General features: G+C 34.3%; 1 protein-coding gene across 2 annotated transcripts; it reads left to right on the top strand.

The window, feature by feature from the left end:
• The first annotated feature begins 139 nt into the window (after positions 1-139).
• Positions 140-19,318, top strand: LOC106163553 (equilibrative nucleoside transporter 3). 2 transcript variants are annotated; one of them, XM_087004465.1, is made up of 16 exons: positions 140-297; positions 4,562-4,773; positions 8,661-8,796; positions 9,115-9,196; positions 9,460-9,599; positions 10,170-10,264; positions 10,504-10,554; positions 10,822-10,907; positions 11,482-11,530; positions 11,754-11,851; positions 12,062-12,163; positions 12,545-12,650; positions 12,896-12,981; positions 15,473-15,669; positions 16,188-16,393; positions 16,944-19,318. In XM_087004465.1, the coding sequence occupies exons 2-15, from the start codon at positions 4,602-4,604 to the stop codon at positions 16,315-16,317; spliced, it is 1,530 nt and encodes a 509-aa protein (XP_086860591.1). In that variant the 5' UTR covers positions 140-297; positions 4,562-4,601; the 3' UTR covers positions 16,318-16,393; positions 16,944-19,318. The 2 variants fall into 2 exon arrangements, with proteins under 2 accessions (XP_086860591.1, XP_086860594.1); XM_087004468.1 differs by lacking the exon at positions 140-297 and adding an exon at positions 655-706.
• Positions 19,319-19,563: the final 245 nt, after the last annotated feature.

The raw sequence follows: 19,563 nt of genomic DNA, 5'->3' as shown, positions 1-19,563 counted from the left end.
TTATTTGAGATGTAAAAAGTTTTTTTTTTTAATCAGTTGTGCTTCCGTTCCACCTTGTATCAATTCTTGGGAGTAATAAGGAGTAGTGAGAAAGAAAGATAATACTCCTTTTACTAAATCCATCATGTAAATATATGAGCTCTTTAAGTTGTGCAGTCAATCATACGACCCAAAAAGCCACAATTAACTGAATGTATTCCCATCTAGGCTCTACGGTAAAAATAAAAACAACAGAATCTCTCATTTCGAAGTAACCAAAGGGCAACAATGAACGGAGGGGGAGCGAAGTTCGATAAGGTATTTTGAATATTTATCTAAACAAGACCTTATTGCTGTTTTATTAAGAAGTAAAGCTAATTATGCGCCAAAGTAATATATTGTTACTTATTTTGTGCAAGAACTTCCTTTTTCACATTCACTGTGTAGGCTGTATATCCAACAAATAATGCGCTTTACTTATTAGTTTCACCCCATGTGACACGAATCGCAGTACAATGTGTGCATGTCCTTGTGGACATGTGGATTAGGGTTTACTGTCGGAGACTGAAAATGAGATTGTGACAGTGGCAAAAACATGGTAAAATACGACATTCGTATACATTTTAAGTGTACTTTTATTGACAGTGTGCTGAATATAATTTGTCTATGTGGACATTCTAGTCGTGTAAGGGTCAACAGGTACAGTCAAGTAAGCTGTGTTATTATGGTTAGTATAAATCCCTTTCTCTTCATAAACCACAATGTGAATTGAAGCAACCAACTGGACCAATGTGATTTACGTGTATGAAGGAAGAGCCGTATAACTTGGGTGAAAGTTTGGGAAAATTTTCATTACACAAATTTTAAAAGTGACAAAAGCATGTACAAAAGAATATAGACAAATGTTTTCACAAGCAAACTTTTAAGAGAATGTATAAGAAGATGTGTTAATGATATAATGTATCATTAATGACTCTCTTATTTTTCTAGACTAATACAAAAAGTGCTTTCTATCTCTTCTATTTCCAGCAGTTATACCTTTACATGTGAATGTGGTAAATTCAATTATATATACTTTTTACACCAGCTGACACAAAAATATATATCTGCTATTCATTCTATTCTATTCAAATTTATTGTTAGAGTCTGAATACCTTTGAGAAATAGTATAAACTTCTTTATCTTATATCCAAGTGCAACTTAAATCAGATTTGTCATTTTTTGTTATGGTGGTGTCTTTGGAAGATAAAACTCCATTAAACTCAAAAAGAAAAAAATGTAAAATTGAGCAACATAATTTTTACTGAGAATTAATTTACAGTATAATAATAATAATAATAATCTTTATTGAAATATGGCAACCCTGATGGTTGAAGTTATATATATATATATATAATAAATCACATTTATTTAGTCAAAGGAAGCCTGATCATTTTGGCCCTGTTTCACACTATAGGTTATCGCTCTTGCCTCCCTGGGGAGGATACAGCCCGGCTGCCGTATTAGGTGCTCAGAGCTAGCAAATGTACCATTTCTCCACTGCCAACAGTCTCTCTGCAGCCTCCAGTCATTTGAGAAGTGATTCAGTGCCTCTGTAGCAGTTTTCTTTGGGAAGGTTTCATTAAAAAAAAAACTGTATCTAGATCTTAATATATTAATTTATCCATTAATCTATTAGTTTACAGCAAGCATGTATGCTGTGTTTTAAATAGTGATCAGCCTCAGGCTGTTGATTTTTAGAAAAGTACTTGAAGAATCTTTTTCTAACCAGCTGGAAAGGTTAATGTTTATCAATTCTGTTAGCAAGAAAAGCCCCAAAAACTTATATCAAATGAAATGTAGCCTTATTTATTTATTTATTTATTTATTTATTTATTTTACAATATTGTTTCTAAATGTACCCATAAAATCAAATGTCTATAATTCAGAAGAACATTATAAGGCAAACAGATTTTAAGCTTTGATCCACTGGCCCAGATTTAGATAATGTGAAAGCAGTATTAGATGCTGATGTTTGGGAAAATAATTACATCAACCATTGTTGACTGTCTTTTGTAACTAAAGCTTAGTACTGGCACTGATTCAGTAATTACAAAATTTAGTAATTGTAATGCTTTGTGATGCTTGGTGCTTAAAAACAAGTACTTCAAAGTTCCAATATTCTCCCAGGTTTCATGCTAGAAAATATCATTTATACTAAATTTTGCCCCACCTTCAATAACTGCTAACCTCACTCTAATATCTGTCCCAGTATTTTATCAATTTATCGTGCTGATTGGTCGTCAAGGTGTTCCTGCTCAAGCAACACAGGGTGACTCCCGCTCTCGCCACCAACACCAATCAATTATTGAACCAAGCAAATAATTTCTTCCTCTCCTTCCATATATCAACTATAAATCATGGATGACAATGTGAAAATCTTAAATATATAAACTTCCAGAGCATTTAGCTGGTTGAAATTTGTGAGTTTACATTTGTTCACCATGGCTCTCAGTAAACTACATCAGTACAAACTATGCCAATCAATAATAAAGTCATAATAACTCTTCGTTTTGGCCAAAAATTGGATTTTCCTGGAGTAAACGGCAATTTTCCCGTACTCACCAATGATCAGCGACCCCATTCCTGCATTCAAAGTTAATCCAGGGTTTTTTCCCTAAACGTACGGTTTTTTGTTAAAATCTCTTAAGTGATTTTAACTGACGGAGCCCTCTCTAACATAGCATATTGAGCGGGGTTTTCTGATGACCTACTAAAAACCGCGGGAAAAGCAGACAACAACAACACTTTATTGCAATAAAATAAGATTCATACGATGTAATCGTCTTAATTGCTCATATTCACAACGTGTGCAGTTCTGGGCTTTTCGTTATCCGACACACTGTATAAAAACTCGCAACTTACGTCTGAGGATTGTGTCATGCGCCTGTGTTATTTTGGTCTCGACTGCATGCGAGAATCCGCGTGATGCGCCAAAATCCTTGGCAACGAATGCCTTGATGACCGGGAAAAAAGGCACCGAAAGCCCTATTGACCAGCACAATTTTTAGTTTTACTACAATAACAGCCGTTTTAGTGGTGAAATGCAATATAATATATTTCCGTGTGTTGTTAAGAATGTATTTCTTGCGGAACTTTGAATCTCAAAGGAAGAGTTATTATTGCTTTGATATTCTCATAACCAGAACAAATATTGACCTGTCTTAATAATTTCCAGAACTAGAAGTAAATCATAAGCATTTGGTATTATTCAACAGTTCTGTTTTTGTGTGTGTTTAGTTGGCTCCAAGCATGGTCTCTAAATTTACCTAGCAGATTATGTAACTGGTCTAGCTTCCACTGATTGACCTCCCAGCTGGGGCATTGCAAATAGATCATGTGGAATATTGGTAATCACACTAAGATTTAGTCATATGCATCTGATAAGATAGACTGGCCACTTGGATTATGGTTTGTGGAATGCTGAACCAAATACTCTTCTTGCAAGCGATCTAAAAATTGGCCTGAACTAAAACATTTAGACCAAAATTTTAGTCCACTTTAATTCACCTGTGATGCTGTCATAATTGGTCAAAGATTTTTTTGTCACTGATATTTTATAAACCAATGATATCTATTGCCCAGCAAGGACTTATCAAAAACCAATTAGATATTTTATAATATAATACCTCTGATGAAAATTACAGCTGGATTTTTTTTTTTTTTTTTTTTTTTTTTCAAAATCTGATCAATCATTAATTTGTGAAATATGCATCTGGTTTGGCATTACAAAAATTATAGCCTAGCCCAACATGAAGTTCCATTGTCAAATCTTATTAATGGCTTCACCCATTGCCTTACATGCTAATCCAAGAAATATTGATAGATTGAACTTCTGTCCACTTGTGATCAGTCTAGCAGAAAATGTATTGTAAGACGAATCCCTTTGTGGAATTTCCTAATTTATGTGGAAGAAGTTCAGTGCTTGATTGAGATTTATTCTTGATTGAAATAAACCATCAGTTGATGCATTTGGTAGGAAGTACAAGGTAAATCTGTTCTTTGGGTGGAAAGAATAAAACTTTCCTCTTGGCGTTATATGGAAAATTATCTTTAGATTTAGCTTGAAGACAATTAGCGGAGCAGTTTTATCGAAAGAGAAAATTGAGACATCTGTACAGGTGTGAAGAGAAATTTGCTGAACAGGTGGACACATGCTGAATATAGCACAGCTCATGCTCGGACATGAAGCTTATTAAAACAAATGCTGGTATTTCTTTTAGAACAGGGCTCATTTGATCTCCTATAGGTACAAATTGGCCAGATTCACTTCTGGACTCCTTAGGTTTGAGACCAGTTTTTCCCATGTGTATTTCAAAATCAGTTACTCTATTTCTTGGTAAAGTTTTATCATTTGTGTTTGGTAAATTCAAACAATGTACTACAATTTGTGCTAGTGAAAGAACAACAAAATGCTAAGATGTCTGCACTTAGATTGAAATTGGACCCAGCTCTTGGCTTAAACCAGATCTGTGTTGTTATCAGTATGCACTTCAGGCTGGGGTGCACTGTTGAACTAATACTGGACTGATTATTCATTCAGGCTTGTATGTAGCTGAGCAGCCACAGTTTTAAGGCACAAGATGGCCACCAATCATGATCACTACCACCTTCAGCAGAACTCAGATGATGAAGAAACTAGTTTGAGCAATACTCCACAAAAAGAACTAGGAAATGGTAGAAGAAACTATACTCCACAAGGGAACAATAGACCCGTGGTTGTCAAAGTGGATGCAAATGGAAAAGCACATGCAGGTGAGTCATATTTTTTTCTTTTCTGTCTTAAACATGCAGGTGAATTGTGCTTTTGTCGCATGAAGTCTTGTGATCATAGCATGTTATTTATTAATATTGCTCACATTCTTTGTTGTAAAAAAGTGATAGTATGTGTGTAAATAATTGTATGTTTAAGAAATGCAGGGGGGGGGACAATATGAAAAAAAAACTGACCACTTCTTATATGTACTTAAGCATTTTTGTATGTTATTTATGTAAGTGTGCAAAAATTAAAAAGATAAAGATAGGCCTATAGTACTGCATTTTAAAAAGGAAAAAGGAATTGACCTCATTTCCCAATCAATTTGCAAACTTAACATTGACAAAAACTGAGTTTTAGATAACGTGTTTTTCTGAATAGCTACAATAAATTATGCATAATGTTTCTGAAGGGCCCCTATATTGTTAGAAATGTCCCAGTGTTATTATGTATAGACATGCAACTGTGAATTGCAAAGTTTGAAAAACATTGAGTATAATTGTAAAGCATGATGTGAGAAATCAAGTATTTGTTACTGTGTTTTTTGGGGGATTTTGGGTTCAGGCTTGTCTTAGTCTTGAAAAGTAGACTGATAAATTTCTACAACTGTTTTGTTTTAATTTGAGTGCAGATGTATGACATGACATTTTCTTGTGACAAATGGTCTTTTGTTGTTTCCATATCATTTTTTTTTCTATATAGTGGTTGGGTGTTTTTTTTTTTTAATGAAACATTACACCAAAAATTTAGCAATATTTGATATGTTGATATTTTTTTAAACCTCTGTTTTTTCCTTTGTTGATTTGATAGTTTTAACAGACTAATTCATTAAGTGAAAAGTTAAACCTGTTTTGATAAAATTTTCAAGATTTGTCAGAAATGGGCTTACTAGTACCTAAAATTGATTCAATTTTGTGTTGATCCATCAATAATTAATTAATGAGAATGGAGCTACCTTGTCAGAGGCCTGTGCTTTTTTTAAATTCTTTTGACCAATAATTGAAAAAGATGAGGCAAAATTATATGTTGAGTGACCTGAATAGGTTAGGACATTCTGTTCTGGTTTATTGAAATATATCAAGCAAGGCCTTGGCATTTATGAATCAAGCAGGAAATTACATTGGACATTATGTTACAGATAAGCTTGGTAAACTGGCTACACAATGAAATTAGTCTAAATGGAAATAGAAATGGAAGTTGGGAGATTGAGTATTGTACCTGACATTGCCATTATATCCAACTTTGATTGATTCTTTCACTAAACTAGAAAGTCATGTCCTGTCCTTATCAGGCCTCCTTAGTAAACACAACAAAGAAAAAGAGGCCAGTTGAAAGATTTATTTATTAGAGCTGCTGTATAATGAAATAATACACACCTGTTAAGGTCATGAACTTAGACCAGGCCTTTAATCAAGTCTTTGAGACAAAGGGAAAGGCAGGAGCCATGTAATATGCTAAAATGCTTTAATTACGTAAGATACTCCATGCACTGAAGGCCAGGGTTGCATTAAAGGAAACAAACTATTTGTTGATCTTTTCTATTGTATAATATACATAGCAAATACTGTGCATAGCATATGGCCTTGAAGTAACTTGGTGTGTGGGAAATTTTTATTCAAAAGCTAATGCTGGCATGTAAGGCTTCGTTCACATGGAAAGTCTATTTTCTAAAAATCTATTTTCTATTCGCGGTATCTTATGATCACGGTCTGTGCCCTGAATATCCCGCAGCGTAATACTGGCAGCGCGAGCCAGTTACTTATAGTAACTTATAGTAACTGACTCGCACTGCCAGTAATTACGCCGCGGGACATTCAGGGCACAGACCATGATCACAAGATATACCGCTTATAGAAAATAGATTTTTAGAAAATAGACTTTCCATGTTAACGAAGCCTATCTCTAATCAAAGAGAATCTGCCAGAATAGACTTAAGGGCTTTCTTAAATGGAAGAAAATAAAACTGTTTAATCATATCCCTGGTCAGAACCATTTACTCTGCCTTATCAAAGGGGTTAACTTTTTGACCGGTTATAATGCTCAGACCAATTTTCCACATTTGTGGTCCAGACAAAATGGATTATGTAACTGCAAAGCCAGAGAACATTATTATACATGTATGACACTATACTGCATAGCTTCCACAAGCTTAATTATTCAACATTTTTTATTTTTGTGAATGTCAAATCTTAGCAAAAGTACAGATTAAAAGAATGGGTTATGGTTAATAACATCAGCACTGAACACAAAATCTGAATGTGCAGTATTAGAAAAATTTTGGTATGCTGTGCTCATATTAAGGCACTCTGTTTTGACAGATAATCTTAGTCAAGATAAGGGAAAATTATTCAGGAAAAAAATGTTACATGGTGTGATTCCGACCATCATTGTGCATCATCAGGTGAAAAATATGGACTGCTTCTGCATTTAATGTTTTTAGAAGACGAGCAAAGAAAGCGTGTAATTGTTGTCTTATAAAAATTCATTCAGTCAGATGTGTGATATGCATAGTTATACCAAAGTTACCATGTAAGAGTAATAAATGTAAGAAACTGAAATGACTGGCTGGGTCAGCAGTATTCATCTCCAGTTAATTAACCATTTGAGTCTACCTTTTGACTTGCCATAATGATAATTTGTCTTATTTAGATTTTTAAATCATTTACTAATAATGGTCATTTCAGCTTGACATAAATTAATCTTAAGTATATTTTACCACAACATAAATTTTTCAGAACTGTCCAGGTTCTATACTAAGAAATGATTCAAACCAACTGAAGAAATTTGCGTCTGTATTGATATGTCTGATGCAAACAGCTAGGGAGTCTGATATACCAAACCCAGAACAACAGGAGGCTATTTCCCAAAAGATATTTAGCTGGAAAAATTGTCTAAACTTAGACGTGACCAATGTTTCTGATCAATATTTGCTTTATTTTAAACGATTGTGGTTTTATCTTGAGCTGAAATATGTGTAGACCAAATGTTTGGTCTGAAATGTAGGAGCAATTTTCATATTGTAGTTGCTTTTTGAAACTGGTCCAGCCTTAGTAGGCAAAACATATGAACAGCCTCAGGGAGACATTTCTCTTTAAAGTTCGAATTAGGGCATCTTTTCAGTGTAAAATCAATGGTTATATGTTCAACATCATTATCATTGTTGATATTGCAGTGTTCAGATATTTCAGGTCACTAAAGTTTTATCTCCTGTTAAAATGTAATTTGTTTCCCAAAATGCTGATAAAATCAGTACTCTGTTCATGTAGATAAACAGCAGTTTTATTCTTAGATCAATGCCACTCTAAATTTATAGTGTCAAGTGCACTTGAGTGAACCACATCAGTTTTCTATGTTATAACGTAAATGTTTACATGATGTTTTTTTTTCTTTTCTGTAACATGGTATTTTTTTGCTTTGTGGGAATTAAAGAATATGTGCACATGATTATTTCTTTTGATGCCCTTTTATAAAAAATGACCCAAAATTTTCAGCATCCTACTACATTATTTTTTCCTCAGTAGTTTACTAGAAGCAGTAAATTTTCTTAGTATTGATGAGAAAAGAAAATATTACCTTAAGTTGTGCTCTTTTCCACGCCTATGTACTACATATGTAAAAAATGAATTAAGCAGGAAAATTTTCCCATGGCTTACTTGGTGTAAGAGTTATTTTTATAACCACGCAGTATTACATTCAGAAAGATCAACTTCATTAAGAATCAGATTTGTTGTCAGATTCACTAACTTCCTCTACTAAGGCTTGATTGAAAATTCACCACAGTGAGTGTCTTTGTACCCAACCTATCCAAGACAAGACAGAACTCTCCTTATGAACAACTGGATGCACCAAAAATGGCCTGTCATTACATTTACTATTCACTTTACAGAAGTTGGCAGCTCATCTGAGAGGGAGGCCTTTCTCCCCCAAGTCACAGCCATTGATCCAGATGATGGTGAGGTGTCTCGAAGTAATGGGAAAGTGCATGCCTTTGAGTTGGAAGAACCCAGTGCTCCAACAGACAAGTAAGAACTGCGACTTTTGACCTATTTTTAATTAACTTAATTGCATAATTATAATTATCAAATTGTCTTAAATTGTTGCATTTCGGGTTTTGGTGAGCAGAGTCCTTTGCAGTGATGTTTATCCAGTAGAAAACTAATGGTGTTCTTCTAAATATTTTTAGGCTAAGGTTTTGATTTTGCACTTTATCCTGACAGTGACAGACTGACATATTTACCATAGCTAAGATGACAGTGTAAAAAGAAAATTTTTACTATTTATATGATTTGTCCATATTGCCATGAGTGTGAACAAATTTTAATCATGGTCCTTTATTACAGGTTTATGCTGGTTTACTTAATACTGTTGGTTCATGGTATTGGTACCCTTATGCCATGGAATATGTTCATCACTGCTGAATCCGTAAGTAATGTGCACAATTGCAGGTATAGGCATGCATGCAGTGCACACACACTCTCACACATTTAATAAGTTCATTCCCATTACTCTTAATCAAATGTTTACGTAAGATCTCAGCAATACTGGATTATTTATTCAGACTGTGTTAAATGTTACCCAAACAAAAATATAGTAATGTTAGCATTAAAAAATATACAATTGTCAATCAGATTATGTTTACTTTCAATTTAAGAAGACTTCTGTAAGACATTTATTTTTCATTCCAGTACTTCACAGACTATAAGCTAGCTACCAATGGTAGTGACAGCTCAGAGTACAGGAAAAACTTCATCAGTTATCTTGGAATCACTGCACAGATACCCAATGTGTTGCTGAATTTAATCAATATGTTCTTCCAGTGTGGAGGGTAAGGGAATCTGTCACGTATATATATATAAAACCAATTTCACCAAGAACTCTAGCCCAGAAATTGGTCTAAACTTTTACATCAGAAATTTCTTCAACTTCGATTCAAAACATTTGTAGTTTCAGAGTATTCCACTTACATACAGATAAAGTATTGGTTTCAAACATAAGCAGTTCCTTTATTGTTATAAAACTGACATGGTATTTCATTCAATAGGACTAATGCTTATCTTGGCTAGAAGAACAAAGTTTTGGTCTTATTTTGTGGTCCACAAAATAAGACAAAACTTTGGTCTTCTTCTTGCCTGACTCTCATTGCAGTAAGGGCTACAATCTTCCACGCATTCCTGCATCATAGTTCGTGGGATTTCATAAATGTTCTGTCATATCTGGAAATGCCTATACTATTAAAACTGTCAATGTGTGCCTGTGTGTTTTGGTGGGTTGATGTCCAGGAAGTGAGTGAGTGAGTGCACACTGAGATGTAAGATGATTGCCTTTGAAACTTTTTATCTACCTATTTTAAAAAATCTTGTTCCCCATCGTAAGGTTTTTATTTATATATTTTCAGTGGTGGCACAACTGTGCGAGTGGTAGTAAGCATTTCAGTCATGGTGGTGTTCTTCATAGTCACAGTAGTACTGGCCATGATTGATACCAGTGAATGTAAGGAGAACATTAATAGTGATATTTAATTAAGGAAGCAGGATTTTCTTTATCTTCCTTTAATTTACAGTTGATACAACATTATTGTGTGAATAAATTTGATACAGAAAAGAAGATAAAGATAAAAAAGATGTAATAAAATGTGTAGGTTACTTATTCAGTTGGTAAAAACATAATAGAAATAGATTTAAGATTAATGTTACGTGTCTTTTTTATTAATATATCTTGATTATTTACAGGGCCAGGGGTATTTTTTGCTGTTACCATGGGGACTGTTGTCATCATCAACAGTAAGTACAACATAGTTTTATGTTGAAATAAATAGATGTAATATAGCTGTTGGTGGGATTTGTCAACATTATAGGAACTTTGATTACCGAGTTTTAGTTTGTAAGAAAGATTTCAATGTTTGCCTACAAAAACTATTGAAAAGAAAGCCTACTGAGCAACAGTTTGATGTGAAATTGTGTCCAGTTTGTGTCTGGAAAAACTAAAAGAAAGAACACCTATTGTTTAATAAAAAAAAACTGATATTTTCTTTTGCTGTGTTGTTTCAGTGGCAACAGGGGTATACCAGAACAGTATCTATGGCCTTGCAGCTAATCTTCCCATGAAATATACCAATGCTGTTGTCTTAGGCTCTGTAAGCATTTACTCAGTATTTTTACAGTTTTTAAGTTTCAAGTTACAGCTCATGTTTATGGCTGTTTTTATGAAGCTGTTCGTAATTGAAAGCTTGTACTTGAAAGATTGATAGATTGTACTGTTACATAGTGTAGTGCCAGCACCATTTAAAAAAAATCCAGAACATGTTTTCTTGAATCTTGTATGTTCAGATAGCAAGATTCTCTTTCTCAAAGATGTATTGCTGTTTAAAAGATCATGTAATATAAACCCCTTGTCTAAAGAAACATTTTTAAAATTCTAAATGAAACCTAAGGCATGCATGTAATAGTTTACTTGACTTAATACAAGTAAAGAAATAAGTGGTCTTTAAATTATGTGTATAGTCAAGTTGGCCTTTGAACAAGACGAAATTAACAGTAAGCTTTAAGCTTTAAACGTGGAGAGCACCCTAAATTTTGTTAAATTAATGTATTTCTTCATGCGATATCCATGTAAATAAACCAATCACTTTAAGGGATTTACTTCAGCTATTAGACTAGTTAGTGTAAAATTTCTTATCCAGATTAGTAACATTTCACATCTATTTTTAGAATACAAGTGGAACTCTTACATCTGTAATATCCATCCTTGCTCTTGCAGGTAAGTTTTGAAATATATGGATTTAAGTCTTGTTGTTGACTGATTGAATGTGTACTTCACGTGTTGAAATAGTTGGTGTAGTAAGTGCCCTGTGACCTGCAGACAGTTATTTGGCACTCTTCGGGTGTTACTGTGATAGATAAACCACCTCATTTTATGGTTTTTATGTTTTTATGGGATTGTGAAATATTTGGTTCATTCAAGATTTTGCATGTTTTTTCAGGCACTCCAGATCCCAGAACATCTGCCATCTATTACTTCGTGGCTGCCATCATTGTACTGCTGATTGCATTTGATACCTTCTTTGCATTGCCACTTTTGGTGAGGGAAAGTTGGCTGTACATTGATGTCATTTTTAGTGATATAATGCATATTGTAACTGGTGTATGATTTTGTCCTCTAAATTAGAAAAAATATTTTATCATTATTACTATTATTATTGTTGTTGTTGTTGTTGTTATTATTATTATTATTTATATTATTATTGAATACTTAATACCATAATTTAAATATTTTATTTCTTTTTATCAGAAATTTTATCGTTACTACCACACTCAAGGCGTGGAGGCGCTTCATGAAGAGGAACACAAACATCATAGGTCAAGGCCACCATATTGGAAAGTATTCAAAAAGGTATTTCATACATGTACAACAATTTCAGCATTAATCAATATATGTAAACCATCATTTGATGTACTTAGAGATAATAGCCATCCAGACTTATTTGAAAATCCAAATATTTTTTTTTAAAATCATAAAATTTTTTCGGGCCGCCATGTCCCCTCACGTATGTATTGTTATTTTCAAATAAATTTTAAAAGGTCCACTTTCAACCCTGTGTACAGCACTCTTGCATATGATTATTTAAGTATTCATTCATAGTGGTTGGGTAAAATACATATATAAGTCCTATATTGTATTATTATACCAAAAACAACAAAACGTGTCTTTTGCATTAGAGGTATATGCTTAGTGTATGGTAATATTTCATAAGTCGTATATTATTTTTTCCAGGTTTGGGTACAGCTGTTCAATGTTTGGTTTGTGTTCTTTGTGTCACTGACATGCTTTCCTTCCATCCAAGTCAATGTGGAGATGTTAGACGAAAACTTCATGAACCGTAAGTATTTAGAAGAACTGCTGTGCTTTAATGAAATAAGATTTATTAAGAAAAAATAATAGTTAGCAGGGTTTTTCACTACTTTTTTCACAATTTTAAGAAAAGGTTTCCTTCCAACTGATTGCATTTTTTTAAGTTTATATCTTTGCTTCACTTCAGTCAGCTGTTTTCTGCCCCAGATATACTTCACTGTAGTGTTTAAGATGGTCTTTATTGGACTAACAGGTTAAATATTCTTATTCCAGCTCGTTATTTCACACCAGTCACCTGTTTTCTGTTCTTCAATGCCTTTGCCATGATGGGGAATCTCACAACAGAGTGGATAAAGAAGGTACGGTAAAGTCTTGAAAATTTCGTCGTTCTTGAAAATTTCGTCGGCCGACAATTTTCCGCCGACATAATTTTTTTCCCTTTGAAAACTTCGTCGACCTTGAAAATGTGGTACTCGATAATTTTTGAAAAGTTCGTCACCAAATATGGTCGCGTTGTCCAGCTCAAACATAAAGGTAATGCGTCAGTTGATTCAAGACAATGATACGATCAGGATATCATTGCCGATAACACTCTCAATGGGAGATAGGAACAATAGTGCGCCCCTGCGAGCGGTCATTCACAATATACCAGTAGATGGTTTAGATGTGAATTCCCGTTCTCAATTGCGGGAACGTCGGCCTTTTGTCTTTAGTTTTATTACTACTACCTGGCTCAAGGTGCGTTATCCAGCCGGCAAATAGAAGTCACAGGCCGCGGCTCTGTCATTTGTAACGCCGTTATTGTTATCGGCGGCTGTCCTTTAGAAATGAGGAAGACACAATGAAAAAATCAAGATATTATCTCGAAGGGAAATGTACCTGTAACTTCTATTATCATGGCCATGTTGAATTTAGGACCATTTATCGATTACCTGGCTCGTACATGGAGATCGTTCGCAATGCGAATGGGACGAGATGGAAATTTTCATATCTTCAGCGGAGAATCGTTCGCGTAATATCGTCAACAGATCGTTCGCGATCCAAACGAGACGAGAAGATAATTTTCATATTTGTAGCGGACTCCGTTCGCGTAAGATCATCAGCGGGAGATCGTTTACGATTCGAGAGAGACGAAAAGGCAATCTTCATATCTTCAGCGGGAGATCGTTCGCGATGTAAGCGAGAATAAAATGCTCTTTCATATTAGTTCAAGGGAACTTCGTTCGTGGAAGATCGTCAGCAGGAGATCATTATTTTAACCCCCCTCTCCCTTTGAATTTTATAAACAACATATATTTTTCATTTTATCTTTAACCCACCCTTCCCCCGCTCACGGCATATCTTCAGCGGAGAATCGTTCGTGTAATATCCTCAGGACTTTGTTGTAAGATCGTCAGAGGGAGTTCGTTCGTGATCCGAGCGAGACGAAAAGGTAATTTTCATATCGGGAGATCGTTCGCGATGTAAGCAAGAATGAAATGCACTTTTCATATTAGTTCAAGGAACTTAGTTTGCGAAAGATCGTCAGCGGGAGATCATTATTTAACGCCCCCTCTTGAATTTTATAAATAATATATATTTTTCATTTTATCTTTAACCCCCCCTTCCCCGCTCACGGCATGTCTTCGGCGGAGAATCGTTAGCGTAAGATCATCAGGACTTTGTTCGTGTAAGATCATATCAGAGGGAGATCGTTCGCGATCCTAGCTAGACGTAAAGGCAATTTTCATATCTTCATCGGGAGATTGTTCGCGATGTAAGCAATAATAAAAGGCAGTTTTCATATTAGTTCAAGGAACTTAGTTTGCCAACGATCGTCAGCGGGAGATCATTATTTTAACCCCTTTCCCCCTTTGAATTTTATAAATAATATATTTTTAAAATTTTATCTTTAACCCCCCTTCCCCGCTCACGGCATATTTTCGGTGAAGAATCGTTTGCGTAATATCGTCAGGACTTTGTTCGCGTAAGATCGTCAGAGGGAGATCGTTCGCGATCCGAGCGAGACGAAAAGGCAATTTTTATATCATCATCGGGAGATCATTCGCGATGTAAGCAATAATAAAATGCAGTTTTCATATTAGTTCAAGGAACTTAAATTACAGAAGATCGTCAGCGGGAGCAATTATTTTAACTCCCTGTAAATTTTAGGAAGTTACAGATGGTAATTTTAGAAGGCCTGACACTTAATCCTGGGAAAAGCCCTGCTTGCAACAAACGTTGCCAAGTGCGTAATTTTTTTTTAATATGTCGCGTCCCGGTTATGATGCAAGGTTGCAATTAGGCTTATCTTGATCCTTCTCCTCTATCAGGAGGTATGTTTCTTACCAAGAAGATGATTCTCAACATATTTTCGGGTACAGTAAGTTAAATATAACTTAATCGAGATGCACAAATAAATAGATTATTATTTACCACCAGAAAATGACTTAAGAAGTAGTAATAAATATCCCACAACATAGGAGGGTCAAAGATAACAGCCGCTAAGTATAAAAGCACAAAGGCCGGATTTTTGAAAATTTCGTCATACCCAGGAGTCGGGGAGAGGTAATTTTGAAAAATTAGTCGGATTTACACATTTAAAAATATTAATTAATTTTTAAGCGACGAAATTTTCAAGACTTTACCGTATGGTGTGGTCTGTTATTTCAAGGAGCTACTTAATTAGTTATTAGATTATGTGCTCCACATTTTTATCTAATTAGCTTTAGCAAAAAAAAAAAAAAAAGGTAGACTGTAAATTTAGGATATAGCAAACACGGTTATAATTTTTAATGTCCACAAGTTCCAAGCCAGGTAGTTTTGTTATAGGTGACACAGAACTTTAATCATTGGACTATAATTTTTCAGCCTGGACCCAAGTGGGTGTGGATCCCAATAGTACTTAGAGTCCTGTTCATCCCTTTCTTCTTAATGTGTAACTACCGCCCAGAGCACAGGTCCTTCCCAGTGATCATAGGCAATGACTATGTCTACTGTTTAGGGGGAATCATCATGGCATTTACCAGTGGCTACTTCAGCAGTCTGTGCATGATGTATGCTCCACAGTAAGTAGAAAGTTTTCATTTCTGACCAGGTACATTGTTTTGAAAATTTAATTGATGGTTGCCATTGTTTTGAAAATTGAAGTGATGGTTGCATGTAGAAATAATAAACCAAAATTCATCAGTCTTGACTATAAAAAAGTAATGTAGATGTCTCTTTCTTAGATTTTTAACCTTTTGAAATTTATGTAATGAAAGTGATGTGGTCCAGCTGCCTTCTTGTCAGGTGTTAGTTTCTCATATAGTGTCAACTTTTTTTTCATTTGCTTTATACTGTATAATGAAATATATGTTAAAATAAACTGAACTAATTACAGTTTCACATTCTACAACAGTTCCTGTAGCAATGCTATATATTCTGAAAGAGAAGTTTTGTTCCCTCATTATTGTACTCTTTCCAGCTAACAGTTGCACTACATTGATATAATAAGTTTCTCTCTCTCTCTCTCTCTCTCTCTCTCTCTCTCTCATAAAGTAAAAATGGCACACTTTGTTTTAAATTGTTTTTTCCTCTCCTTTAGTCAAGTGGGTCCAGAGTTTGCAGGCACTGCTGGAATGATGGCAGCATTTTTCCTGGTATTCGGCATCTTCAGTGGTGTCAACTTTTCACTGTTTGTTGCTTGGCTGGTAGAGGCTATTCATGTTGACTGAGGAAGAAATGCCAAGAAGGCAGTCATGTTTATTTAGAATGGGAAGAAATCTCTGCTTGCTTTATAGAAAGGCTTAGAGCGCATTCTCAACGAATTAAGCCAGGCTTTACAAAGCCGGTGACCTAAAAATGGCGGACGTACATGAAAGAAAAACCGCCTAATCTTTTAATAGTCTCTCCGCCTCCCCACACGTCGTCCCTGCGGGGTACAGTAATTAAATTCTCGGCTCCGTTCGCCATGCGGAAGCTACCTGAGAAATATTAAGTGCGCATGCTCATCAGTTAAACTCGTGGTAAAGAAAGCATGGCGGCTGAAGGCGATCGAAGGAAAAAAGCTCTTCTGTTCTATTATCTTTGAAAACAGAGACGAAAAATGAATAATTTGGCCCGTAGAGCAGCAATGAATCGACTATCTACGGAGATAATATCACCAGAGATATTCACGGAAATATTAATGTTCGGAGCCGGGATTTAATTACTGTACCCCGCAGGGACGACGTGTGGGGAGGCGTGTGAGAGGCGGAGAGACTATAAAAAGATTAGGCGGTTTTTCTTTCATGTACGTCCGCCATTTTTAGGTCACCGGCTTTGTAAAGCCTGGCTTAATTCGTTGAAAATGCGCTCTTAGTTTACCATGATGGTGTTCAAGTTTTTCAATTTTCATCTGGGACTACTACCAAAACCTCAGTTTAAGTAAGACAGGTGAAAGGGGTCTTCCATTTTCTTTTTCATTTTAAGGTATACCTGGGAAACGGGTACACAATCAGAAATGCCCAGTGAGAGTCTTTTTACACATATCATTGAGTGTTCATGTTTTAAAAGCTCTATTTCCATTACATAATGAGCAATGCAAGTTTTTTTTTTTTTTTTTTTTTTTTTTATTAAAATGCCAAATGTATACATTTATGCAATGATTAAATCCTCTGAATAACACTAAAAGAAGTTCATTGAAGAGCCTATTGAGAAGTTGCAGTGTGGTTTTCCATATTTAAGTTGCTATGCATATTGTGATCTTCCAATTTCTTACTTGTATTTTTGTAATGCATGGTCATATGCAGATAGATCAACATGAAAATGGAGGACATGTTATGCAACAATTAAGTTGTCATTTATCATATACTGCTTAAGAAAAGCAAGATGCTGTCAAGATATTTTTTCTAGCCTTATAATTAGCTGGTAATGCAAAGCGAAAATGCATTTCAAGTGTACATTGTTAGTTTTTTCTCTTGGAACCATTGTGTCTGCTTTATGGTGGAAGATATGATTTATTAATATGCAATTTTGGCATAATGTTATTTAACAGCTTTATGTAGAACTAAATGTACACTCTCACCCAGTGGGTGAAAACAGCAATTATTTAAGTTCTTTTTTTTTTTAACAGATAAAACTTGTTGATATTATTGATTGTTAATCCTTGTTGTTTTTTCTTTGTGCTGATACTTGAGTAGCATGTTGTGTTTTCTATTTACTTATGTTGTAGTGTACTTGTGATTGTTTTATGAGAATATTATGCTTTATACTAAATTACAAGTAGTGGAGTCGGTGTGTTTCACCATTTCTTAATATGCGTCTTCTATTGGATTTTGTGAACCACATTTAGAATAATACTAAGTCAGAAACCTGGAGGCAGAGTATATGCCAGTGGGGTAATAAATGTCTCAAGTGTATTAGTAAAATACACTATACATCCAAAGAAAACACTGAAGTCTTATTGAAGGTCAGATTTCAATAGTATTTGATATATTGGAGTGAAAAGAAGACATTTTATTAAGAGGAGAAAAAGTTTTAAATTTTCTGAAAATCTTGCTCTCTTGTGATTTGGCAGCTATCAGTTAAGCAGTATTTGGTTGCAATTTTACACATTTGAATTAACATTTTAATTATATGTTAATAATTTATATTAATATGGTTAATATCCGAATGAGTGTTAAATCAATCATAAAGAATATGGAGAATGATCAAAATACTGAAGTATCAAAATATCTGAAACATGTTAGTTTCCTTTCACACTCCTTATTTAATTATTTTTAATTTCTTTTATTTATTTTTTACAATTTTTACAATAGACATTAATTCAAAATTGACCTTGGCCATTATTGTTTCTGGTCAGGTTTAAAGTTGTACCATTTACCAAGTCAACACTGACAATTTATAGTCAAGTGAAGACCTGGTCAATTTTGAGCAATATTATTTTACCTTTTTATTATTTTATGCCAATTAATGTCACTTATATTATGTTGTTTCTTTTTCCTATGCAATAAAGTGTTCTGTCCCAGGTTATGTTATTTACAAAGAATTTACCTAGTAAGAGTTAAAAAGAATATTGTTTTTCATTTATCAATATTTTTCCCAGTAAGAGTTTAGGAGAGGATAGCTTTCCATTAGTGTCAATTTATATATTTTATCAAATTATTTGTGAATTCTGGATTTCCAAGTTTATCAATTTCAAAGAAAAACATTAAGAATATAGTATTAATAGGTCATAGCCTACTGATCATTCTTTTTATTAATACACACTATACTTTGATTACATTTGTATATGTAGTAAAGGATGTGTTCATACTGTATACAAACAGTAATGTAGCTGTGCATGGTACGCACACATCTGCACAAGAAATTGCACCATGAACTAGGTTCAAGTAAAAAACATTGTATTCATCTTATGAATATAGAATCTTTGGATCAGTGATAATTCTAATCATGGCAGGATATATTTATATATATATCCTTGCAAGAATCTTAGTATTTTGAGCAAATCTGTGCCATCAAATATTTTTACCTTGGGGACCAAGTGTATGCACTTTACAGAGTTTTTATGTGTAGGCTTGATAACCATCTGTAGCTAGCCTTGAATTTGTTGACTAGTAGTGATTCTCATAACTATGCAAGTATGTAGCTGTTTATCTTGTCTTTTTTATTTTTTATTTTGTCATTTCCATGGTTCCTTCAACTATGTTATGAAAATAAACTTGTTCTCGGACAAAAAATTCAAGCACTTTTTCACTTGTTCCCGAGCTGTATGTTATGTCTGTACCAGAAAAGATGTTCCTCGTGAAAGTTGCTTTAAACAGTGAGGCCAAAATTTTAGAATATGAAATTTTTCATTGGTTCTTTAGAAAGAAAATAATGGCCATTTCAGACTGGCAATAAAATTGCATCTGCAAATGAGTTAACTGAATATCAAATTGGGAAACCATAAGTGAAATCAAGCAAATTTTGCAGGATTCTGAGGCAAGTGGGGTTGAAAA

This window comes from Lingula anatina, chromosome 1 (assembly GCF_051362555.1).
Source record: "Lingula anatina isolate TDL-2025a chromosome 1, LinAna3.0, whole genome shotgun sequence".
Taxonomy (NCBI): domain Eukaryota; kingdom Metazoa; phylum Brachiopoda; class Lingulata; order Lingulida; family Lingulidae; genus Lingula; species Lingula anatina.
The sequence above is the reverse complement of the archived record's forward strand: the minus strand, read 5'-3'. Positions and strand labels throughout refer to the sequence as shown.